Source organism: Mus caroli, unplaced genomic scaffold (assembly GCF_978045245.1).
Source record: "Mus caroli unplaced genomic scaffold, Mus_caroli_1 scaffold_6, whole genome shotgun sequence".
NCBI lineage: Eukaryota > Metazoa > Chordata > Mammalia > Rodentia > Muridae > Mus > Mus caroli.
In genome coordinates this window covers 110706876-110732029 of record NW_028227261.1, presented here as the reverse complement: position 1 = coordinate 110732029, position 25154 = coordinate 110706876, and the positions used below count along the sequence as shown (strand labels likewise).

At 50.1% G+C, this 25154-nt stretch overlaps 1 protein-coding gene across 1 annotated transcript; it reads left to right on the top strand.

Annotated features, from left to right (window-relative positions):
- Positions 1-20918, top strand: Glipr2 (GLI pathogenesis related 2). Its single transcript, XM_021159441.3, has 5 exons — positions 1-79; positions 10643-10751; positions 11102-11205; positions 13011-13088; positions 19315-20918. Exons 1-5 carry the CDS (start codon positions 67-69, stop codon positions 19473-19475), a joined length of 465 nt encoding a protein of 154 aa, XP_021015100.1. The 5' UTR covers positions 1-66; the 3' UTR covers positions 19476-20918.
- Positions 20919-25154: the final 4236 nt, after the last annotated feature.

The following is a 25154-nucleotide window of genomic DNA, read 5'->3' as shown; positions in this document are numbered from 1 at the left end:
GGGACCCCGCTAGCCAGCGCAGCGCAACGCAGCCGCAGCGGAGCGGAGGAGCGCACACAGCAGGCCATGGGCAAATCAGGTGAGCCACCCATATGGCTCGCCGGGGAGCGGGGATGACGCCTAGACCCTCGCCGTCACCCTGCCCCATCTGGGGCATGATCCCCTGGGAGCCCCTGGAAAGTCCCTGTCACTCTTGCTGCAATGCGGGATCCCTGGGTGCGGGATGGAGAGCGCGCATAGCAAAGTTCCGAGGAGCGGCTGTTCAACCAGGGGGTGGGGTGGGGTGGGTGGCGCGGAGGTAGCGGTAAGAACACCGGCTAGGAGAGAAAGAATGAGGGGAATGAGATGGAGGGTCCCTTTGGCTGCGAGCCAGGGATTGCGTCAGCGAGGGTTTCTAACCGCTGATGAGGATAGCTGAGTCTGCCAAGGCGTGGCTATGCTTTGTCTAGAGGAAGACAAAGTTACAGTGGGAAAAAAGACACCAAACCGTGGCAGCATCCCAGGCTGCGAAGCAACTAGTCTGGTTCCACCCAACTAAAGGCAGCTCTGAGACTCCTTTTCGTCTCTTTCTCGCTCACCTCCTGAGTCCCTTCCGTGCCAGGCTGGGTGCTGTGCAGAGCCGCTTCCCCTGTGATCTCTGCCCTGCTGCCGCCCACCCTCACTCCTGTGGCTGTAAAGTTTACGTTTCTGAAAAGCCGTTTTCCTGTCGCTCCCTGTTTTTGCCACCTTCCACCCCATTGTCAGGCCCTCTGGCCACTGACAGCACCCCCTCTGCCACACAGCTGCGTTGGCTGGCAGGCAGGCACTCAGGTCCTTTCCCCTCAGTGTCCGGTCCAGTCTTCACTACTCCCATCATCCAGCCTGAAACCCTCCCCATCCTTCTGTGTTCAACTCCTGTGCAGGGGGTCCCATCCATAATCTCTCCCTCCTCCTTCAGAGGGACAGCCCACACCCTGTGTCATTTGTTGTCACTCCTGCATAGATAAGGGACAGGTGGGCAATAGATCTTCTTGCCTCAGTTTCCTCCCTCGTGGGCATCAAGGTTTCCTATTTATTAGTACATCATTTCTGCCTCATGGGAGGCTCTCAAGCAGTGGCTCTCGACTTTGCTAGTGCTACAACCCTTTAATTCAGTTCCTCACCTTCTGGCGACCCGCCTTCCACCATAAACTTACATTGTTGCTACTTCATAACTGTAATTTTGATATTATTATGATTCGTAATATAAATATTATGTGATGTGTGGCCCCCAGGGGGCAGTCACCAACCCCAGAGGGTCGCAGCCCACAGGTTGACAACCACTCAGTGGAGTCAGTGGGCTGTCAGCCTCAGGTGAGGATGGCTGAGTCTCTTCATGGAGCTGTCTATCCTCCAGGACCTAGACTCAAGAGATGCATGGGGTGTGTGGTCTTTCGTGACCTGGTCCTAACTTGCTTTTCTTCCAAGTGACATGCCTGGCTTTCGATGCTGGACCTATTGATCATTTGCTATGTGATATTAAGCATATTTTTTCCTTCCTTCATGCCTCAGTTTACCCATCTGTACAAAGACAGTGTCCCATATGATCCTTTGTAATGGGAAAAAAAATGCCGTGTAATTAAAAGAGCAAAATGAAAGGGGGGGATGGGGCAAGTGATAGCTACCCTGGGAAAGCCTTATGAGAAATAGCCTACTTGAAAAATTAACTCCTCCAAAAAAAAAAAAAAAAAAAAAAAAAGACAAAAAGAGCCGGGCGTGGTGGCGCACGCCTTTAATCCCAGCACTCGGGAGGCAGAGGCAGGCGGATTTCTGAGTTAGAGGCCAGCCTGGTCTACAAAGTGAGCTCCAGGACAGCCAGGGCTATACAGAGAAACCCTGTCTCGTAAAAACCAAAAAAAAAAAAAAAAAAAGAAAGAAAAATTAACTCCTTCCTCTCCAGACTCATGAGTCGGCCCAGGGATTTTCTAAAGCTATGTTTCACTTGATTAATATTTATTGTTACTATTATTACTTTAAGACATGGTTTCACTATGTAACTCTGTCTAGCCTAAAACTCACTAGGGAGACCAAACTGCTCTCAAACTCAAAAAGAATCACCTGCCTCTGCCTCTCTGGTGCCGGGATTTAAAGATCACCCCTCCCTGCCCCAACCCACTCTAAAGCTACATAGTTTCCAGCTCCTGCTCTAAGATACACTTTCCTAGAATTGAGCATGTGGTGACATCCTGCTACTGCTCTCCCCCATTTCTCTCTGTGTCCCCTTCCTCTTACCCTCTGTCCTCTCTTCCAAACTGTGGGCCCCGTGTAGTGGAGGGACAGCCCGATCTTTAGGAACGTTCATTTGAGTTGTGAAATGAGTAAATGAAACTGATTGGGGAAGAGAGTCAGGAAGAGATGGGCCAGGGTCTGCAAGTGAAGGAGGGCTCAGGAAACAGGAAGCACAGGAGAGAGGCCTCATCTAGAGGCTCACCAAAGGAGCCTGAAGAAAGTGACCAGATCTAGAGGGTTTGGGGAAGTTCTGAGTTACTGGATAGGGGATGCAGGGTGCCACCGAAGAGGACAGGACCAGTGTGCAGCAGAGAAGAGGATCAGAAGGGGGAAGCTAGAGCTAGCAAGTGGAGAGATTGCCTCAATACAGACGACAGTACTGCAAGCACCTAGGGCCATGCTTCTTAAACTTTGTCTATTTGTGAAAGAAAGCCCTGCCCTGGATTGTTACACAGCTCCAGGTGTATGGGCTTAAACTAGCATAAAATCAAATGTTTACTGTTAACAGTTCATACGGAAATTCGTTTTATTACTGTGTGCGTTCTGTGTGTTCCTGGTGTCTTCCCCAGTCACTCTCTTCCTTTTCAGACAGGGTCTCCTTCTGAACCTGGGGCTGGCTGATTCAGATGGACTGGCTGGTGGTCCAACCCCAGAACCCCAGGATCTTCCTCCCTGCCTTTCTAGCTCTGGGATTATACAGGCATGGCTGATGTGCTCAGTTTTATGGTTTGGTTTTGGTTTTGTTGTTGTTTTTAAACAGGAATCCAAACTGAAATCACTATGCTTGTGTGGCAAGTATTTGCCAAAAGACACTTCCCCTGCTCTAAGAAATTTATTTCAAAAGTTCTTTAAAGACAGACAGGCACACACACACACACACATTTGAGACAGTCTCACTATGTAGCCTTGGCTGTGTAGGAAGGATAGGCTAGTCTCAACAAACTCATAGAGATCCACCTGCCTCAGCCTCCTGGGTGCTGATATTAAAGACATGTGATATCATATCATTTATCGTTGGAATTTCTGTCCTAACTCGAGCCAAAATCTGTTCACTGATTTGTTTGTTTATGTTGCTGGGAATTGAACACGGAAGTATTCTACCACTGACCTACATCCCTACATCTTCCGAGACTTTTGATTGCTCTCGACTGAGTAACTCAACAGCAATTTTTAAAATCAAGCATTCTTGGGCCCACAGGATGGGTCAGTGGGTAAAGGCGCTTGCCGCCAAGCCTGAGGACTTGAATTGGCCTGCATGGTAGACGGAGAGAGTCAACTCTCACAAGCTGTCCTCTGGTCTCTGAACACAGACCATGGTGCTCACACACAAAATCTGAAAGAAAGAAAAAAAAGACAAGGAGGAGAAAGAGGAGGAGGGAGGAAAGGAAGAGGAGGAAGAGGAAGAGGAGGAGGAGGAAAGAGAAAAAACTTAGCATTCTAATAAGATAGAATCCAAAGCCATACTAATTTGACTGAGAAATGACAGAAGAAAAGTGTTTTCAGTAATTAAACCATTGTGTTTCTATAAGAGCAGAACATTTCATGTGTGCAATAAAAACACGGATATCCATAACAAGTGAGCTACTAGGAGAAGTGCCTGGTGTGAAGACACGTACCTCTGAACCTCCTCAGAACTTAGGCTGCAGAGAGACGGCAGCACAACCTGGCTGATCACTAGCAGAAATACCTCAGAGCCGTTCTCATGCTTTTAAATCAAGTTTTGGCGGTTGTGCATCCAGAAATCTTTTACTGTTGCCAAAATGTTCACCACCTGTGCTTTCAGTGATGTGCACACCTAGGCTCTTACCCCACAGTTTACGCAGTTGTGGCCTAGGACAAGGATGGGAGCCATCGGGGAGGAGGAGGTCAGAGGCATGAGTCTGCTGCAAATGGTGCTGATGCAGGTTGCAGAGAAGAGGGAACAGGGAGCAGGAAGCAGGTTCTAGCTGGCAGAACCCAGTGTCACCCCTGCAGACCCCAGACTCGCTAGTATTCTAGTCCAGCCACACATGTCTGCCTCTTCTAAGTTCTCAAAAGACAAAGTGACTTTGCTGGATAACTCAGACCCAGTAAACCTTGTATACAAGTCCAACCTTAAAAATCCGGACCACCTGCCGGGCGTGGTGGCGCACACCTTTAATCCCAGCACTCGGGAGGCAGAGGCAGGCGGATTTCTGAGTTCGAGGCCAGCCTGGTCTACAAAGTGAGTTCCAGGACAGCCAGGGCTATACAGAGAAACCCTGTCTCGAAAAAACCAAAAAAAGAAAAAAAAAAAAAAAATCCGGACCACCTTCAGGGAGGTGGCTCTCAGAGATAAGGTTCAAACTCGGAGGGCTTGGGCCAGTGTTGGAAGATCTCAAGGTCCTACCCACAGCCCCATTCCCCTTCCTGGCCTTCAGTGTGCAACAGGTGTGCTGGCGCCTAAGAATGAGGTAGCTTTTTGCCTCAAATGATACTGATGTCCAATCATGCAGCTTCTTGTTGTATGATAGGCAGCAGGGTGAAGTATTTTACATTACTAACCTTTTAAATAACACAAAAGGCCATTATTGTCAATCTGTTATATAATGTCTGGACCAGTAAGTGTGTGTGTGTGTGTGTGTGTGTGTGTGTGTGTCTGCAGAGCCTAGCTTTTTGACTTCCAAACTCTGCTTCCATAGCACGCTGACCACATGCCCTCACCCCAGTCCCCATCCCAAATGGATTCCGGCTGTTGGGGGTCTCTCTCTCTCTCTCTCTCTCCCTCTCTCTCTCTCTCTCTCTGTCTCTCTGTCTCTCTCTGTCTCTCTCTGTCTCTCTGCCTCTCTCTCTCTCTGTCTCTCTCTCTCTCTCACACACACACACACACACACACACCCCAGAATCATCTCTAAGAATCTTGGTGTTCTAGACACTGGACTCTTAATACCAGAGAATACGCGAGCAGAAGAACAGGAATTTTCTACCAGGTGGGAGCCTAGGACCTATGCAGGGAGAGGCCATGTGGGCCAGGGCAGCCCCAGCAACTCCAGTTCAAACTTCTTTTTCCCCCTGCTTTGGGGCCATCTTGAAACTGCAGCTGTCATTTTCTAAGCACAGAGGAGAGCCTGGGGCCCATGGAGGCAGAGACTTGTCACTAGACCAGTGTTTATCAACCTGTGGGTCGCGACCCCCTTTGGAATGGAACAATCTTTTCACAGGGGTGTCTAAGATTATTGGAAAGCACAGATATTTACACTGCAGTTCTTAGCAGTAGCAAAATTACAGTTTTGCAACAAAACAAAGTAGCAACAAAGATAATTTTATGGTTGGGGGTCACCACACCATGAGGAACCTGATTAAAGATCACAGCATTGGGAAGGCTGAGAGCCACTGCTGTAGGCTGATCTTCATACTTGAGAAGCCTGAGCAGGCACTGCGGACCGACAGCTTCAGTCATTCAAGGACTGTGCATTTGGCGTCATCTTTCCAACAGCTCTGCTTGCAGAAGGACCTCACTCCGAGAAGTGGATTCCTTGCCCATGGGCCACAAAGAAACTCTTGGTTGCTTGTTCTCACCATCAAGAGGGGATATTGGCTGTGAAATAGCAAGTGAGGGCAGGAAAGGAGGGTGGGAAGGGTGTACTTACGTGGCTTTTACCCTGCCCGGCCTGCTGGGTCTGAGTGACCTGAGGCAATTCATATGCTGTCCCAGAGGTGACTTCTCCATCGGAAACAAGGACAGGGATCTAGTCCTGGTACTGTCTCTGTACCTGGTGGGAACAACTTATTCATTTGTCCGTCCACTCACTCAGTGAATTTCCAGGCTTGGAAGAACTCAAAGATTCCTTAAGAAAATTGTTTTCCCTCCAGTTATCGGCTTCCTACTCTTCTTGAAGATGCAAAACCAGTTCTTTCCGGAGCAATTTGCTTTTCAGCCTCTTGTCCAGAGGATGGAGGGACCTGTTCACATCTTTTGTGGGGAATCCGGAGAGGGGAGCAGAACAGGACAATGAAGCCTCGGAAGAGAGTACTGAGGGAAGATGCCCTCTGCCAAAGCATGGCGGGGGGGGGGGGTGCTGAGGACATCCCTCCACTTTCTGCAGGCCCCTAAAAGATCTTAAAGGACCTGGAGTGGCCCCACCCAGAACACCCAGTCTTGCAGCTGTCCTGCCACCGCCCTTTGTTCTATGCAGCCTCCATGGTCTCCTGCAGCCCCAAGATGGTGGAGGCCTCCCAGGCAGGCCTACCCAGCTCTGAGGAGACTCTCGAGAAATGTTCTTGTTTCTTCCCCCCTTCCTTCCTCATCTCTCCTGTGAGAGACTGGAGGCAGCTGCCAGTGTGGAATCCTTTCTCCTGTTGCTCACTTCAGTTGTCTCTCTGAAGCCTGAGCATCACTTAGGTGACATCTCTACCACTCCATGTGGTGACCGGTGGGCTACGGCTGAACTTTAGAACAGAGCTGATGGCTCCTGATGGCACCCCTGGACCAGCAAGGGAAATTGGGCCGGTTCCTTCCCTTGCAAAGCACATTCTTCTAGTCTAGTCACGAAGGTGGGTAGGGGAAGGATGCTCCAAGAGGTGGTGAGTGGTTAATGAGATCTCCATGGCTCAGTGGGAGACAAGCAAGAGAAAGCCTAAGCCCAGCCCAGGGCAGATGAGTCTGCCTGCCCCTCCTCTAGCTCCTTAGCAAAACTAAAAGTGGATCCCTGCCCTTCCCCCACCACGGGGCTGCTGAGGGCCCTCTCTGCCTGCCTGTGGGCGGGAGATTTTACTTTGACTTTATCTGTGTTCCTGGGTTTTTCTACAGAAGCAGGGTGTTCCCCTGGCTGGGTGTGGTCACCAGTGATAACTTGTCTCCGAAGACTCTTGCCCTGCTCAGAGTGAGAGGGGACTCCTAAGAGAACCCTAAGTGGCTGGAGGGGCCTCAGACTTCCAGCTAAGGGAACTGAGAGAGCCCTCCTCTCTGGAGACTTGGTGATCCCCTGCAGAGGCCCTGGCTGAGGGAGCCTGGCCCTGCTGGCTCCTGGCGCTGATCTTGTGTTGGTTCAGGAACTTTCACTTCTGTCCCTTGGAGCTTCCCCCATTCGGGAAGTGCATTGACCTAGTTTCTAAAGGCCTGATAGTCTCTGCTGAAGAGCCTGAAGGACCTACAGCACAACCTGCCCAGTACAGACTGACCCCAACCCCCAAACTGCTTTAATGTGGTTCCCTTTTTCCTGGGTCCCTAATAGCCTGGCCCTTTCTGCACCCTTGACCTCCCCCCTCCCCGACCCTCCCCTCCCCCCTACACCCCCTACCCCCATCCCTCCACCCCACCCCCCCGCCCCACCCCGACCCCCGTCTCCTGATCCCGAGACACTTTTCCAGGGAGCTCTCATGACAGCGCAAGTGTCACCGAGTCTCAAGTGTCTCTCAAGGTGTCCCACCAGACTTGCCCTGGCCTGTCTGAGACATGGAAACTGTAAGTTCAGGATGGCTCTGGCTGTGCCAGTTACTGAGACAGGGTGCCTTCCTCATTGTGACCATGTGGCTCATTCAAGCCCTTGTTTTTTTACCCTGCCTATTTACTGAAGGGCAGGGAAACTCATGAAGTTGTAGGTCAGTTCTCCATCTCTCTCAACCACATCCACGGAACTTGGAAAGGGATGGAGACTAACTTGCTTGGTCACTTGCCACTTTCCCGGGGGGTGGGGGGGGGGGAAGTCTCCTCTGTCTTCAGAAAGCTTTTCTCACAGTCCTGGCAGAAGCACATATTTCCTAAAGAGAGATACAGGTGTCAGATATCAGACTACTGGGACAGTGGACCCAAGGAACTGGAATGTCCCAGGAGTCTCCTGCTAGGGGAAGGAAAGGGCTGCAGCCCCAGTGCCAGCCACAGGGAGGGACTTGCCTTCCAGGAAGAGTCCTTACAACTTGAAAAGAGCTGACATGTGGCCCAACCTTGGGCAGAGCCACTTCCTTATACACACCTTGCCTGCCGTTTAAACCCAGACCTCAATGTGGCCACGTTGTCACCTTTCTCTGCTTCCTCACTATTCTCTTGGAATTCTGAAGACAGACATGGCTGTCATGGAGTACTGAAGATGGGGTGGACCCTCACTTCTCAGGGCTCCAGTAACATTTCCACTGGGAGAGAGGACCTTCTTAGTCCTGCCTGAACTGTCATCCCGCCCTGTCTACCCACTAATTCCAGCTTTGTCTGTAGGATCCCAGAATTCACCAGAGCACCCCCACCCACGGGCACCCTCCAGTCTCATCTCCAGGATAAAGAGTCCGGGGCATGCTTATTCTCACAGGATCCCACTTCTAGCCTCCTGCACACACTTCTGGCTCTCTCTTCTCTGCCTCTTGTGCAAGGCAGGGTGGAGCACCCTTGGCCTAGGGGCCTGCGGTTCTGGTTACCACATCTTCCCGCTGGCTCCTTAGCTCACTGCAAGAGACCCAACTTGTGACTTGTGTCCAGGAGTTGCCCTCCTTCCCATTACCCCACTCCCGCTTCGTGTCAGATGGATTCACACTGCCCGTGGAGCAGCTCCAAGATCTTTCCACTTTGCAAATTCTATACTTATTAAACACCTTAAGTTTCCTCTTACCTCAGGACACCTGATCTCTGTCTTTCTTCTCAAAAGGGTGTGGACCTTCTCTGGCCCCAGGATGTGAGGATTTCTGGTTGTGGCTCCACCCTCTGCACTGCTACCATGTTGCCTTCTCTTCACATCCCCACCCATTACCCCGAAACTCACAAATAGGTTCAGAGTCCCTTTCAACCCTGCCCCCGAAACTCACAAATAGGTCCAGAGTCCCTTTCAACCCTGCCCCACCACCTGCTCCTGAGACTGGATCTCCTACCCAGCCTTGTTGGACCCTAAAGCCCTCAAGGGCCATCTACTTCCTCTGTAACTTGTCAGAAAGTCCTAGGATGCCATGATCACCAACCATGCTCTAGCAGATGGGACCAGTCTGGTGCTCACTCATAGACCTGCCCTGCACCCCAGGTCTCCAGAGGGGCTTGGATTCATAAGTTCCCAAGGCTGTTCATGGTGTGTGATCTTATCCTGGCCATTTTGCTCCAGGTTCCTCTTGCATCATTACTAGTTTGCTTTACATGACCGTCACCATTCTCTGTCTGCGTCGTGGGGGACAGTGCTCAGGGAGCAGTTGAGTAGACTTGCGTTGGACTGAATTGATGATCAGTCCTCAGGTGCATTGTGCATCTGTGAGGAGTTGGTGGATGGGTAGGTGTTGGCGGTGGAGGAATGAATGTACAGATGCTGATGCTGGAAAGATGGAAAGCGGATGGATGCTTGGTGCATGGTGGTTTGTTGGAGGGACTGATGGATGGGTTGGGATAAGCGTTGAAGAGAGGAGAGATGCCGGAAGGATGGGGTTGCCTCAGATCGGAAGTGGTGTGGGTTTTGTCCACTCTTGACCTTCCAGTGCTCCATCCCCTGTTTCCCTAAGCCCAGTCCTCTGGATGTTAACTTTGCTGAATTCATAATTCAGGTGGGCACAGGCTCTTCCCTCTCCACAGCCTCACCCTGCTGATTCTGTCCTCCTTTCCTGTGACCACGGTGTCCTCTTCCCTAAACTCTCAGTCCATCCCTCAAGGCTGCTGCCATTGAGCCTCTTGGTTAGCACTATCTCATTCTCTCTCTCTCTCTCTCTCTCTCTCTCTCTCTCTCTCTCTCTCAGTCTCCTCTCTCTGTCTCTTCTCTCTCTCCTCTTTGTCTCTCTCTCTCTCTCCTTTCTCTGTCTCCTCTCTCTGGCTCTCTGACTCTATCTCTCCTCTCTCTCCTCCTTGTTTCTCTGTCTCTCTCTCTCCTCTCTCTCCCTCTCTCCTCTCTCTGTCTCTCTGACTCTTTCTTCTGTCTCCCCCGCCTCTCTCATTTGCTCTCCCTCTCTCTCTCCTGTCTGTGTCTCCCTGTCTCCCTTTCTCCATCCACCCATGCCTCTTGTATTTACTGGTCCAATACGGTACCACCCACTCTAGCTAAGCTCCTTCCTTCTCCCTGAGCTCCCAACCCCAGCTCTCCCCAGACTCCATTGGTCTAGTCTGAAATTATCCAGCCACCTTCAGACATTTTCCTCTAGCAATGTCTGACCAGCTCTGCTCCTTCCTCAATGCCCCTCAGCAGCCAGCAGCAGCTTTCTGAATCTGTGTAGTCCCCTGTTTTTGTTCAGTCGTCTCCCATGGCCTCAGATAAAGATTCAGGTCCCCATCACGGCCCAAAAGATCCTAATCTACAGAGCTCCAATCTGCAGAGGGTGATGGTGGTCACAGAGGCAGAATGAACACTGGTGTGGAACAGGACTGGTATGACCAGGATGAAGAGATAGGGAGGGGCCAGCTGTCTCTGTGTCCTGACGTGTGCCAACAGACCTCTGGTGGTCTCCCCTCTGCAATGAGCTGTTGTCTGTTCCTCTGTCATTCCAGCTTCCAAACAGTTTAATAACGAGGTCCTGAAGGCCCACAACGAGTACCGGGCCCAGCACGGTGTCCCGCCCCTGAAGCTTTGTAAGAAGCTCAACCGGGAAGCCCAGCAGTGAGTCCCCAGCAGCCATTGGCTCAGGCCCTTTGTGGAGCTGCTTCTGCAGTCATGAGGGCCCCTGGGTGGTTGAAGGGATGGATGGGGGTTCAGATATAGCTAGACGTAAGGACCCACTCTTTTGCTGGCCCAGGCAGGCCCCTTTGCTCAATTTTCTAAAAATGGGATGGTCGGGAGGCCCAGGCTATACAGGACCTGTGTTTCTGTTATCCCTCTGATGAACCCAGATAGGGAAGGAGGCTCAGCAGTACAAATCTCAGACGTTGGATGTTGGATGGTGTGTGTGTCAGGGATGGAGGTGGGGGTTTCCCCGGGCGGGGCCTGCTCTGAGGAGACACATTATGCAGGTATTCGGAGGCCCTGGCCAGCACGAGAATTCTCAAGCACAGTCCAGAGTCCAGTCGTGGCCAGTGTGGAGAGAACCTTGCGTGGGCGTCCTATGATCAGACAGGTAGGACACTCTCAGCTCCTCCCCACTCTGCTCTGCTAGATCTAAGATGAGGCCTCTGAGTGCTCCTCCTGGCACTGCCCTTCATGGTTCAATGATGGTGGAGCCACAGTCCCAGGAAGGGAAAGAAAACCCCTGAATTCTCTGCATCTGTTGCTGGGCTGACCTCAGTAGCTGGCCCACAGCCAGTAGGCTGGGAGCCTGAAGAGAGATGAGTCAGAGGAGACAGCTCGGGTGCAGAAGTCAGAGGCGCGGGCGCCGGAGACTACAGCATCTGTATCACTTCAGCCGGCTGTGGGCACCGGAGCGTCCTGTGCTTTGCTAAATTATTTATTTTTGCCCTGTAAATGTATTGCTTTCATAATCAGCAAGGAAAAAAAAAGAATTGAGCATTTTTTCTTTTCTTTAAAAAGAAAGAAAGAGAGAGAGAGAGGGAGAAGGAAGGAAGGAAGGAGAGAGAGAGAAGGAAAGAAAGAAAAGAAGAGAAGAGGAGAAGAGAAGAGAAGAGAAGAGAAGAGAAGAGAAGAGAAGAGAAGAGAAGAGAAGAGAAGAGAAGAGAAGAGAAGAGAAGAGAAGAGAAGAGAAGAGAAAAGAAATGATTTTTCTGCCCAGGGCCTGGGAGGGAGTGACCCCACCCCCACTGGACAGACATTCTTGAATCTCTATCTCCTGCAGCCCCGAGGTAGCTTTTTAGGAAAATAGTAAGAGCTGTCACTATCTCTGGGGCTTTCTCCAAAGCCCAGAAGAGAATGACTCCTTTCCCTCCCCAACCTCACATTCCTGGGAGCTCCCAAGGGGATTCCCCAAATGCCTGGCTTCCCTAGCATCATCCCCTCCCCCACCTGCCCCACCCCCACACCAGCTGTCCTCTCCCCCAAAGCTACGTGCCTGGAAGGCAGCTGATGGTGGGGCCTCTGAGCCTCTTCCTCAGCCTACAGACTCCCGGCCCAGGCTCAGCTTCTCCTGACTGGGAGAAGGGTGCTGGGTGGACGCAGACTTGATAGGATCCCCGGGGTGCTGCTCTATCCAGGCTGACCTTATGCTGGATCTCAGAGCATCATGATCAAGCCAGTTCTCTCTCTCTCTCTCTCTCTCTCTCTCTCTCTCTCTCTCTCTCTCTCTCTCTCTCTGACCCAAGTTTAAGTATCTCATAGTTACATGCTAGACTCTTTTGGAGAGTTTAGAATACTTCCCAACCCCTGGGTCTCTCCTCTAGAGAAATCAATACAACTGATCTCAAAACGGCCCAGGCCTCAGCTTTTTTTCATTGGCCACCAGGGTGACGTCTTGACATCCATGTCCTGATTGGAGCTATGGCTCTGAGATCAACAGATCCTAGGAGATGCCACGCTGACAGTGGATGCTCAAGATGGAGGCCCCTTGGCCTACTGGCTCAGCTCCCTTTATTCCTATGGGTATTTTAGAAATGGACCCCAGGTGGGATGAGGACAGGCTCCCAGAAATTCAAAACATGGCTAGAAGATCCTTGGGATTCACTGAGTCCAACCTTCTGCTGCAGAGGTCCAGAGCAGGGAACACCTTGTCTAGAATGCCACAGTGGCTCAGTGGCAGGATGTAGGCCACCTCATCTGCGGACTCTTGACCCCAGTGCTCAACCCACCCAGAGAAGGCACTGGGTGCCTTCTTCCTGAGTCCTCAGGACTCTGCAGGTACTCCCTAATGTTTCACCTCGCCAAGGCTTTGTCAGACATCCAATGTGGAATGGGGGTTGGGGGTTGGGGGAAGAAGCCAGAGGGAGGGGGTGTATAGATTTTATTGCTGAGCTCTTACGTGTCTTTTCTGTACAGGAAAGGATGTGGCTGATAGGTGGTACAGCGAAATCAAGAGCTACAACTTCCAGCAGCCTGGTTTCACCTCAGGGACTGGTGAGTGGAGGGGCCTGGGCTAAATGTCAGTCAACACGGTGGTCTGTCTCCCTTCAGAAAGTTCGCTCTTCCCCTCCTGCACTGCTTCAGCCGTCCTTCACTGGTTTAACCCTGCCCAGAACACAAAGCTTTCCCTTCCCATCACCTGCCCACCTCACCCCCCCACCACCACCATTCCAGACCTGTAGCCTTTCTTCATCCTGACCCCAGACACCACATCCCCAGGCAGCTCAAAGTTGGGTGTGTACCGGCAGTGTTTCCTTCTTGAGCTGATATTTGAGCATATATGACCAACCTGCTCATCCTGCCTCTGGTGTCTCTCCTGCCTCAGCTGCTCTCCTAGTTACTCTGCTGTGGCTCCCTGGGGACAATTCAGAAAGAGTCAGGCTTGTCTTCACCTCCCGCCTCTACAGACACACATGCACACACGCACACACAGACACAGACAGACAGACAGACACACACACACACACACACACTACTTCTCCCCATTTCTCAGGACTGGGGCTTCCCTTGCATCATGGGCTGTGGCTCAGGTGAGTCTAAGAAGATTCAGAAAAACGCAGGCTCTTGGCTCTGCTGTTTGTGTGTTGTGGGAACTTGAGTCATTCTTTTTACCCTATCCAAGGACATGGTGGGAACCTCTCTGGTGCTTCTGGGAGCTGTCGATTCAGAAACAGGGAAGATCACCTTTCTTATAGGCCGTGTGTGTGTGTGTGTGTGTGCTCACTCTCAAATGTGTATACAGATACATGTGTTTGTGCATGCAGATACACACGTGTGTGCTCATATAAATGCATGTGTGTCCACATGAAGATGCTCTGTGTGTGTCTGTGTCTGTGTGTGCGCATCTGCGTGTATGTGTGTATATACACGTGTATAGATACATGAGTGTGCATAAGGAGACCAGAGGTTGATGTCTAATGTCCTCCCCAGTTTCTCTCCACCTCATTTTTTGAGACAGGGCTTCTCGCTGCGTCTGGAGTTCTGCAATTTAACTAGACTGGCCAGCCAGTGAGCCCCATCCCTCCCCCACTCCACCCTTGAGGGAGCTGGGGAGGTTACAGAGATGCTGGGCAAACCTTTTTGCACCAGACTAAGGAAGAGCCCTTTCTCCAGCCCTGAGCAGCAAACATTTATCTTACTAAAGTCTGGCCAGCTTTTCTGGGCTCTGAGGTCCTTCTGCCCCGTTTGCTGCCCCCCACCCCTACCCCTTGTCTTTTCTCAGAAGTGACTCAGACCCCTCCTGAGCCCAGGACAGGCTAGGAAGGAATGTGTGTCTGACTCAAAACACCCGAGAAACTGAAAGGGGGAGTTTTCCTCCTCACTCCAACCCCTCCCCCATCATCCCATCTACTGTAGAGCCATCTGAGGCCTGCCACCCCCTGGAGAGTTTCTTCAGAGGCAGGAAATGACGTGTTCTTACTATTTCCTGTGGCTTACTGCTCACCCTGTCCAGGAAGGGTTCTTGCAACCTTAGGTGCAGATCTGGGACATTTCTGGTTCAGTTAGCGCCCCGCCCCCTCCTCCACCCCCGGGTTGCGAGGCTGAGGAGCAGCTAGCTGCTGCCTGAGCTTCAGATGGCAATGACCCTGCCACTGAGTGAGGAGGAGGGAACAGGGATTTCGGATGTGTGGGCAGAGCCTTGGCTCCTTTTAACAGTGTCCACAGACTTTCACTTCATAGCTTGCTTTTCCTGAGTGAGGTTCTTGACCAACCGGACACATGCTGGATTTTGGAGCTGCACATAGCGTTGCTTGATGGTTATTAAGTGACTGTATCCACACCAGCCTCCAATGGAGCTAAAAGCAGGGCTTTATTCTGCCCATTTAGCAAAGGAGAAGTCTGAGACCTACAAAGAGAAAGGCTTTTGTTGTATCTTCTGCTCATACCCAGTGCCCTTTCCATGGTCCCTGCACCAAGGGATGGTGCCTGCACCAAGGGATGGTGCCTGCACAATGCTGGGGACAAATGACACTCCACACCCGAGCCTTTGGTGTTGTGGAGCTGTGGCTTCAAGCCTTGAGGATTGCCAAGCCCACCCTGCATGAGTCTCTCAATTCCTGGCTTCTTGCTGCATTGTTTTCTGGGGGCTCCCCAACCTGAGCTTATATAGGTGAAAGGCCTTTGAGATACCTTATTATCTACTTGGACTAACAGCCCCTCCCTCAGTCAGCTTCTTGCAGTCTATCGAACTGTCCCTACTATTCTTTATAATTGCTTTGTTCTGTCCTATTTAAATGAGTAAATTTGTTGATTCTAAATGAGACATGACACGCTGTCTGAAAATGATGCAAGCTCATGGTTTCTTGTGTATCATCCTAAAGTTATCCTGAGTTTTATGTGTGTGTGTGTATGCGTGTGTGTGTGTGTATGCATGTGTGTGTGGTGTGTTTATGTGTGCATGAGTATGTGAGTGTGTGTGTATATATGTGTGTGTGTAGTGTTTGTGTATGTATGGGCATGTGTGTGTCTGTGTGTGTCCTCTTTTGCACTGTCAGAGATTGTCTATATCAGTATAGAAAGTTGTCTCATTCTTTCTTCTCTTTGTACACTATTACTTTGCAAGGATCTACTACTGTAGTTGGTTCAGTGTAGTTTTCAAAGGTATATTCTAGGAAATTCAGTTCACAGCCAGAAAGAGGATGTGATCCCTTTAAGGGGTTCAGACAAAGAAGAAAAGAAAAAGGAACTGTTGTTGGAAGTTAATATTAGAAACCAGTATGTTATCTGAGGTTGCTAAGGAAGTTGTGTCCCTTAATTCAGCTCTGAATACCGTAATGGGATTACCCTGTGCAGATGGAAACCTCACAGACTGCTCAGTGACCTCCCTTAAGGAGCAAAGTTGCACACACGTCATCGCTGATGAGCACTTTCTGTCCGGCCAGTTGCTTGGCAACCAGTGGATGATGGCTGCTTCCTCCTCCTTTGGGAAACAGAAAGATGGTCAATGGCCAAAGCCCGTGGCCATGGTTACTTTAGGAAGCCTGTGGGAGAAAGGGCTTGAGCCCTGGCCAAGAGTCAGCCAGGGAAGCAGGGGTGCCTGGCAAGGTTGCCCAGTGCCTGGAGCTGAGAGCCACAGCAGACCAACCACAGAAGACCAGGCCAGAAGGGCCTCTGTTCAGAATTGAAAACCAGAGTTTATAGAGCTGAGGTCAGTACAAGTTTAGAGATAAATAAAGATGTAGAGTCATACCTAGGCAGTCTTTCTTTTGAAAAAAATTAATCTTTGAGATAGGATTTCTTTGTATAGTTTAAGGAAGTTTGAAGTTGCTGTGTACTCCAGGTTAACCTGGAGCTAAGGTTTCACGATTTAAAAGTTATGGGCCTGTGAGCTGGTTCAGAGTCACTTGCCACTAAGATGACAACCTGAGTTTAGGTAGGAGGGGACTGACTCCTGAAGTTGTTCTCTGACCTTCACAGGGGTGCCAAGGCATGCATGTGCCCCCCACATACAAGTGCGCGCAAACACACACACACACACACACACACACACACATTCTTAGACAAATGTAATTTGTGTTTTGTTTTTGCTGTCGTTTTTCAAGACAGGGCTTCTCTTTGTAGCCCTGGCTGATCTGTAACTTGCTCTGTAGACCAGGCTAGCCTCAAACTCAGAGATCTGCTGGCCTCTGCCTCCCAAGTGCTGGAACTAAAGGCGTGTGCCACCAGGCCCATCAACAAATGTAATATTAAATTTAAAAACATTAAGCATGAACCAGGTATGGTGGCTTGGGGCTGTAAGACCAGCCCTTGGGAGAGTTAGGCAGGAGGATAGCCTCAGTCTTTGAACTCAAAGCCAGTGAGGTCCAAAGAGTAAGAAAGACCAGAAATCAGTGGGTAAGGATACAGCTCAGCTGGTAAAGTACACACCTAACATGCCTGAGGCCCTGGGTTCAATCCCCAGCACCACATGTGCTGGGTGTGGTGGTAGGGGTGCCTGTGTAACACACACACACACACACACACACACACACACACACACACACACACACACGAGGCCCTCAGTTTAATCCCCAGCATGGCATTAAAGCTGTATGCTGCTGACACGTCCTGTGATAGCAGAGGCGAGGCTGGATGATCAGGTCGTCAAGGGTATTCTCCCTATATATTGGATATGAGGCAGCCCTGACATACGGAGACCCTGACTTAAAAAAAAAAAAAAAAAAAAAAAACAGTGCCTGCCTTTCTAGGCCAACAGCATAACGTTTCCTTTTTCCCCATCTCTTTCTTGAATAGCAGCTGTATTTGCTGACTGTGACTCCCCCGGAGAGACCACGCCCAGGCTCGAATGTCTTGGATGCGTCTGGCTTCTTTCCTATGACTTTCTCTTTAGAAGCCTATGCTCTTGAGTATGCCTTGGTTTCTTCTAGACTCCTCCCTTTCCTGATTATCATACGTGCATAAGCCTAACTTAAAATATCTTTAATAAAAGAACAAGTTTCCTTTGCCGTGTGTGTGTGTGTGTGTGTGTGTGTGTGTGTGTGGGGTGTGTGTGTGTGTGTGTGTGTGTGTGTGTAGGGAGTCATAGGTGAAGGACAGTAGGAACAGAGAGTGAAAAAGATGGGGTGTGGTCAGGGTAGAGAGGGAGATGTTTGGTAAATGAAGGGGTGATTCTGTAAGGCTTATTTAAACAAATGTTACTCAGTCAGAGACCCAAGGGACGAGAATCTGTTGGCCAATGGAAGGCTCCCGAGGTTGGGAGTCTACAATGGTGGAGTGCTTACTGGGGTGCACAGTCTTGGGTTCAATTCTCAGTACTAAAAAACAGACAAGAACATCCAGACATAGGCTAATTGAGCAAGGGTTTATTCCCAACAGGATCTTCAGTCAGGAGCAGCCTGCTATGCTCAGGGAATGGAAGCACCAGGCCGAGGTATTAGCTTTCATTCCGGGTGCAACCAGCAATGAGTGTCCGGTTTTTACTTGAGGAAATTACATAGATAGGACTGGTGCCTCAGCATGATCTCTCTAATTCATTGACTTGCCGATTCATTTTTTTTTTTTTTTTTCACAGTGACAATGAATTAGAGAGGACAGAAGTGGATTCCAAGGACAGTCAGGAGATGTTGCTGTGTTCCAAGGGAGAAAGCTGAAGGAAACCAAGGTTTTGGAAGGACATAGGTTGGAGTTAGCGTTTAGACTTGAATTCCTCAGGAACTAGTGGTAGGTTATGGGGAATTTCTAAGAGGGAGAAGAACGCAGGCTCATCCCAGGAGCACGAGCACTAAGACGCTGTTGCTACAGAAGGGTCAGCAGAGGAGCAGATCTGGGGAACCACAGTCAAGAGTGAGGTTTGGATAGATTACATCTGTGAGTCACAGATGTAATGTGGAAATGTGTGGTGTTTGCTTTGGGAACCGAGACTGCAGATTTGAGCTGGAGAAATCCACCTGGGAGCCAGGAAAAGATGAGATTGGCTGAAGAATAGAGTGTAGCAAAAAGAAGAGCCTTAGACTGAGAAGGATTCAGAGGGAGTAAAACCAGGATGCAGGCTGGGGATGGAGGGGATGCTAAGAGTCTAGTGTCCCGGAACTCAGCGAGGGAGAAAGCTTGAAAAGGAAGGACATTGACTGTAGTAATGTTCCTGAGAGATCAAATAAGACACAGATAGAAAGAAAGAAAGAAAGAAAGAAAGAAAGAAAGAAAGAAAGAAAGAAAGAAAGAAAGAGACTAGAAAATAACAGAGGGATGTTTAAGAAGTTCAGCTTTGGGGGTCTGGAGAGACAGTTCAGCAGATAAAAATATTTGCTTCTGTTGCAGAGGACGCAGGTTCAGTTCCCAACCCCCATGTGATGGTTCACACCCACTCAGAACTCCAATTCCAGGGCGTGTGACACCTTCTTCTGACTTCCCAGGGAACCATAAACATTCCAGCAAAACATTCATACACGTAAAGTAAAATCTAAAAATCTGAAAGAGAGTTTCATTTAGGGGGCACTGTTTGGGGTGGGTGCCTGGTAAGCTGGTGTCATAGTTGCTGGGACCCCTGTGCTTTATCACAACCTCAGGAAGACTGGGAGAAAGTGTTGGGTCGGCTGCAGTCCGTGAGACTGATTGGCGGCGTGTGCTTTACAAATCCAATGTGTTCTGTTTCTTCCTCATGATCTGCATCTGCAAATGCCACATAGCCAGAGCTGGAGAAGAGAGCACAGGGCTTAGAGGGTCCCTTAAGCATCCTCTCCGGTTCTGTGGATTTCACCGGCTCCTCCCTCGTTTCCCACAGGGCACTTTACAGCTATGGTATGGAAGAATACCAAGAAGATAGGCGTGGGGAAGGCATCTGCGAGTGACGGGTCCTCCTTTGTGGTGGCTAGATACTTCCCAGCAGGGAATATTGTCAACCAGGGCTTCTTCGAAGAGAATGTCCCACCTCCAAAGAAGTAGCTCATGCCACCAAATGTGACGAGATGGGGATGCATATATGAAGTGCCTATAGAACCACAAAACGCCAGCGAGTGTCAGTCCCCGTGGGTGTGTGTATTTATGTGTTTACCTGTGAGCATCTCTCGTGACAGTTGCACCTGAGCTCCTTCTGACTGAAGGATGGCCATCCGAAACATTTGTCCAGAGGGTTAGCTAGACCACAATTGGGTAAGATTAGTTCTAAAATCTTTTTTCTGTTTTTGTTTTGTTTTTATTTTTGTTTTGTTTTGTTTTTTTTGTTTTGCTTTTATTTTTGTTTTGTTTTTTCAAGGCAGGGTTTCTGGGTGTAGCCTTGGCTGTCCTAGAATTTGCTCTGCAGACCAGGCTGGCAGAGATGCACCTCCCTGTGCCTGGTTTTTGTTGGTTTTGTTTTTGTTTTTTAAAGCAGATTTCATTTGAAACTTTCTTCCTTCTAATATCCATCCTTGGGCTTTGAAGATTCTGAATATTTGCCATTCTGAGAAGTGAGGTCTTTCCTAAGCCCTTCCTGCACTGTAATCTTCTTGTGGTAGATACTGAAGGGATCGACACGTCCTTTAGGTGTGACATAAAGCAGCTAGTGTTAGAAACATGTGGCCAGCTGCATTTCACAGGATCAGTGAGAACTCTCAGTCTCAGTTGGAAGACATGATATCATCCTGCATCCTCCAGGAATCTCTAATAGAATTGCCAAAGAACAAACGGAGATGGAAAAAAAGAGCCTTACATCCTTGAAGTTTTTCAACCTTTAAAGAGCAAATACCACAGCTACTAGCACCTCTCACACCTCACATGTGGGTTGTTTGTTTGTTTTTGTTTTTTGTTTTTAAGTTTCATTGCTCACAGCCCTACTCTGGCTTCTGGGGGGCGGGGCTAGGTCTGGAATGCAGCCCTGCACCCCAGTCATCTCAAGCCTCCCCTCTCCTTGTCTGGGCTCCTGGCCAAGGCCTTGGACTATGATGAAGTCAATAGAGCAGAGGTGAGGGTGAGCTTCACTTGGGGGCCCTGGAGGAAGCCCCAAAGCCTCTGTCCTTCCCCAACCCTGCAGGCGGTGACCACCCAGGCCTGTCCCCGGCAGCTGTGGCTACAGCTGCGTCTTGGCTTCCTCTCGGAATGTGTGACAAGCCCAAATGCTCCAGGGAGGAGGCCCAAACAAGGAGATTAGGAACGCTAATTTGATCCTGTGTTTTGCCTCAAACTATACACAGTTTCCTCTGAAAGAACTGATTTAACCAGGTCTGCCAGGGAGGGATCAAGCCAGAGGTTCAAAGGTGGATCCCTGAAATGGTGGTATCTCCTCCTGCAAGGAGATAAAAGGGTTGTTGGCCTAATGACAGCAAGGCTGGCTGGTCTTTGTTACACTGTGAACAGTCCCACACTGCTGCCACTTGGTTCATTCAGGGATAGCAACAAACAAATGAGACAATAAAATCCTTTCCTTTTTGTGTAACTTCTTCCTCTAATGCGATTCGTGCTTAGTTTATGGCTGAGGTGATCTGGGACTCTGAACCCATCTTGAGCCACTTCCTCCTCCCCAGTCCCTCCCCTGGGGACCACACTGCCTAAATAGCTACTTTAGGAAGCATGTGACCCAGTGGCTCACAGATGAGTAGACTGCCTGATCCGAGGGCATACCAGCGACAAGGAATGTGAGCTCAGACACGTGGAGAGAATTTACTGGCGGAACTGAAAACGTACCAATGGTGCGAGTTTAAAATAGAGGCCCAGCAAACCTAAGCTATATGTTCTGTAGTCCAGTTATTAATGGTAAAGGCAGGTGAGCCTAGAATCCTAGCTATTCGTAAGATGATGGGAAGTTCAAGGCCAGCCTGGACAACTTATTGAGAATCTGTCTGAAAGGAAGACCAAGAAGCTATACTGAGCTTCCTGCTTGTAATTCTGTATATCTTTGAAAATGCCCTAATTATCTTTAAGGGTTTGCAATACGATGATGTCAACCTATAAAAATTAGAATATTAGGGTCTCCTTCCCAGGAAAATCCCATAAATGGAAAATGCTGATCAGGGCAGGAGGAAAGTGGGAGACCGGGCAGGAGCCCTTTCCTGGCTGAACCAAGCAAACAGCCATTGAACTTCCTGCCCATCCCTAGGAGTACCAATGTCTGCATAGAACCAGGTGGCGGGAGCTGGCGTGAAGCCACTCTCGAAGCTGGCGTCTGTTCCACAGTTGGTTGGGACTAAGGAAAAAGCTGCTTTCCAGGACTGGAGAAGAGCCAGCGAGCAACGCTGGCTGAGCAGATGGGCACAAGCACACCCACCTTCCTTTGCAAATTCTGTCAGTCTCACAGAGTAGCCCTGGCTGTCCCAGCACTTGCTAGGTAGTGGACTAAGCTGACTCCAAACGGGCAATTCTCCTGCCCCAGGCTCATTCCTTCTTTAACTATAAAGAACATTTTATTAATCAGGCGTAGGGGTGCACACCTGTAGTTTCAGCACAGGCAGACACGGACAGTTCTCCATGAGTTCCAAGCCAGCCTGGGATACCTAACAAGTTCTAGAATAGGCAGGGCTACATAAAGAGACCCCGTGTTGTAGGTGTCTTATTACTGTGGTAAAACACCTTGACCAAAAGCAACCTAGGGAGGAAAGAGCCCTTGCATCTTACACTTCCCGTAACAGTCCCTCACCCAGGAGGGCAGGGCAGGAATTTAGAGGCAGGAACTCAAACAGTCGAGGGAGGAGTGCTGTTTACTGGCTGTCCAAGGATGACACCAGCGACATGAGCTTGGCCCTCCCCCACTGATCATGAGACAAGCAACACCTACCTCCCAGACTTGCATACAGGCCACTATGAGGTTATTTTTCTCAGCTAAGGTTCCTTCTTTCCAGATGCATCTCTAAACAAAACAAAACTACATATAGCGTGTGCAGGTGAGGGGACAACTTTGCCGGCTCTCCGTGTCCGACTACCTTTGTGTGGGTTCCAGGAGTTGAATTTGGGTGGTCAGGCTTGCTGGGCAGGCATTCTGCCTGCAGAGAGACCTCAGCAGCAGCTGTGCAAACACCTCTTTTGTTTGTTTGTTTTTTAATCTCAAGTAGTCCAGGCTGGCCTAGAATTTAAAGACTATGTATCTAAAGGGGACCTTGAACTTCCAATCATCCTGCTCCTATCTCTTGAGTGCTTGGATTAGAGGCATGTCTCACTATTCCAAGATGGCATGGTTCTCGGGATCCAACCTACCGCTCTGTGTGACAGGCAAGCATTCTACCCACTGAGCTTTGTCCCCAGCCCAGGTTAATGAGCTTTTACATTTTTAACTTTGAGACAGTCAGTCTACTATGTTGCCCCAGGCTGGCCTAAATTTAGGCCTTCCGCAATCTGAGACACATATGGACTACTGTACCCCCACTTTTTGTTTAATTTTAAGGTCTACACATGTGAAGCACCACACCCCAATTTTTGTTTTGTTTTAAGGTCTATGTTGCCCAGGCTGACCTGAAACTTTGGAGCTCAGAGTCCCTCCTGCTTCTGCCTGCCGAGTAACTTCTGCCTGCCTAGTAACCGGGTTCGGAGCTTTGAGTCTTGAGTTTGTTGAGGATGGGAGCTTTGCAACTGAGATCGGAAACTGTGGCAAATGATCTCCAGTTGAACAAGCCTCTTCCCTCCAGGCCTTAGTCAGGTCTGTCAGATCCTCCCAGACCTCCATGATCTCCAGCTGGAGGCATACGGTGAGTGAGCTCATGTCTGCCCTGGTGTTCTGGGATCTGATGACCTTCTGCTTCTGGTAAATGTCCCAGGAAGTGGGGTCTGACAGTCAGGATGCCACTGGATTCAAGCATCCTTATCAGACAGATTCACGATGCTTCCTCTGGCCAAGTGGCCCCTGTTTCTCAGGTCAGGAGCTGAAATTCCCTGAGAGAGAGAGAGAGAGAGAGAGAGAGAGAGAGAGAGAGAGAGAGAGAGAGAGAGAGAGAGAGACTAGGTAGTGGGGAATTGAGCTCAGCCACATGGGGAGTTCTCTGAAGTGGGGCTGGAACATAAATACTCCAAGCAGGGAGACAGAAGTTCTAACCACTTCTCAGGCATCACATCCAAAGAGACTATCTGCCCCGGAAATCGGGTATCAAGTGTGTAACTTCACTATTAAAGTATAATTGTTTAAAAAATAAACTTCAATTAATCCCAGCACCTTCGAGGCAGAGACAGGTAGATCTCTTGAGTTCAAGGCCAGCCTAGTTTACAGAGCGGTTCCAGGACAGCCAAGGCTACCCAGAGAAACCCTGTAACAAAAACAAACAAGCAAACAAACAAACTTTAAATTACCAAATTCCTAGATAAGGTAAAGGCTAGGTGTGGGATGGAAAGATGAATGAGAATCCAAGCCAGCAAGAGGGCTGGAGAGTGGTGGAGATGGAGCTGACAGTCTCTCTGGGAGGGGCATTCAGGAGGACCAGAAGGTCTGGAGTGAGGCTTGGAGCCCACAGTGGAGATCGGGGTCTGCAGTCAGGTCCTCCTGACCAGTACAAGTGACCATATGGCACGGTTCTTCCTAAGAGGTCCCAGGATGGCTTTGGTCATACACCATTGCCAGGCTCTGTCCACAGCTGTAAAATGAGAACAGGTGTGGGTCTGCCACACTGTGAGCCCCGGGTCCAGACGTGTGAGTTTCGGAGTCGCTCCTACACAAAGGAGCCCTAGGCGGGACAAAGCAGGCAGAAAGGGACACCCCCACCCCACACCCCACCCCCGGGGAGAGCGAGTTTCTTCTCTAAGCCATTGGAGAGGCTGAGCACGGAGGCGGCGTGCTTCTGGCCAGGAGGTGACCCTGCAGCGCCACCGTGCGGCCGAAGCAGGCTCCTACAACCCGTCGAGGGCTTCGGAGATGCCCACAGCTGCGGTTTTATCAACTAAGAAACAAGAGCTGGCATTTATTGGAACGTTTGCTGTAAGCTAAGCCCTGCGCCTGCTGCACTTTGAAGCGAGTATTCTCATCTCACAGAAGAGGAATCTGAGGCCTGAGTGAACTGGTCGCAGTAACTCGGAGTGGAGAGGCCGGATCAGGCACTTCCCAGCATTTTACTAGATACTTGGAAACCTGGAGCAGGGCGTTTCCAAGTCCTCCCATCTTCCTAGGGCTGGCCGGCCCCTCCATTTCTGCTCCAGTGTCACCCACTTCTCCATTCTTAATGAAAACGGTATTCTGACTACAGAGATCAGAAACCACAGGGTTTGTCTTCTCAGACGTCCAGGAACCTTGGTAGAAAAAGGGGCCTTCAGGGCCTAAGAATTGAACCATGAAAACTGTCTGGTCCCCATTTCCCGAAGGGGTGAAAGGGTTGTAACGCCCCACACTGCAGGAGTTCCAGGTTTGCTCTGCCTCTAACTGCCTCTGTGACAGGGGGAGTCCTTCCTCAGCAGGACTTCAGCCTTCTGGTTAAAAGGGAGGCTTCTAGATCATGGTGACCTCTCCTCCCACCCTAAATTTTCCCTCTCCACAGCTGCTCTCTGCCCCACCCAAACCAGTTCGAACATTCCCGGCGAAGCCCTGGACTGTGGCTTGAAAGGCCCGGGGGTGGGGGGCGGACACCGTGGCCCCATCCCAGAGCTTCCTCTGAAGCTCCGGGGAGAGAAAGGCCTAGGGGCGGGGAGGGGGCTACATTATGATGACCTCATCCATTCTATGACGTCACCCTCTCTCCC

Coding starts and splice junctions, on each gene's coding strand:
- Glipr2 (XM_021159441.3), top strand. Junction 11,206..13,010: donor GGCGTCCTATGATCAGACAG/GTAGGACACTCT, acceptor TTTTCTGTACAG/GAAAGGATGTGGCTGATAGG. Junction 13,089..19,314: donor TGGTTTCACCTCAGGGACTG/GTGAGTGGAGGG, acceptor CGTTTCCCACAG/GGCACTTTACAGCTATGGTA.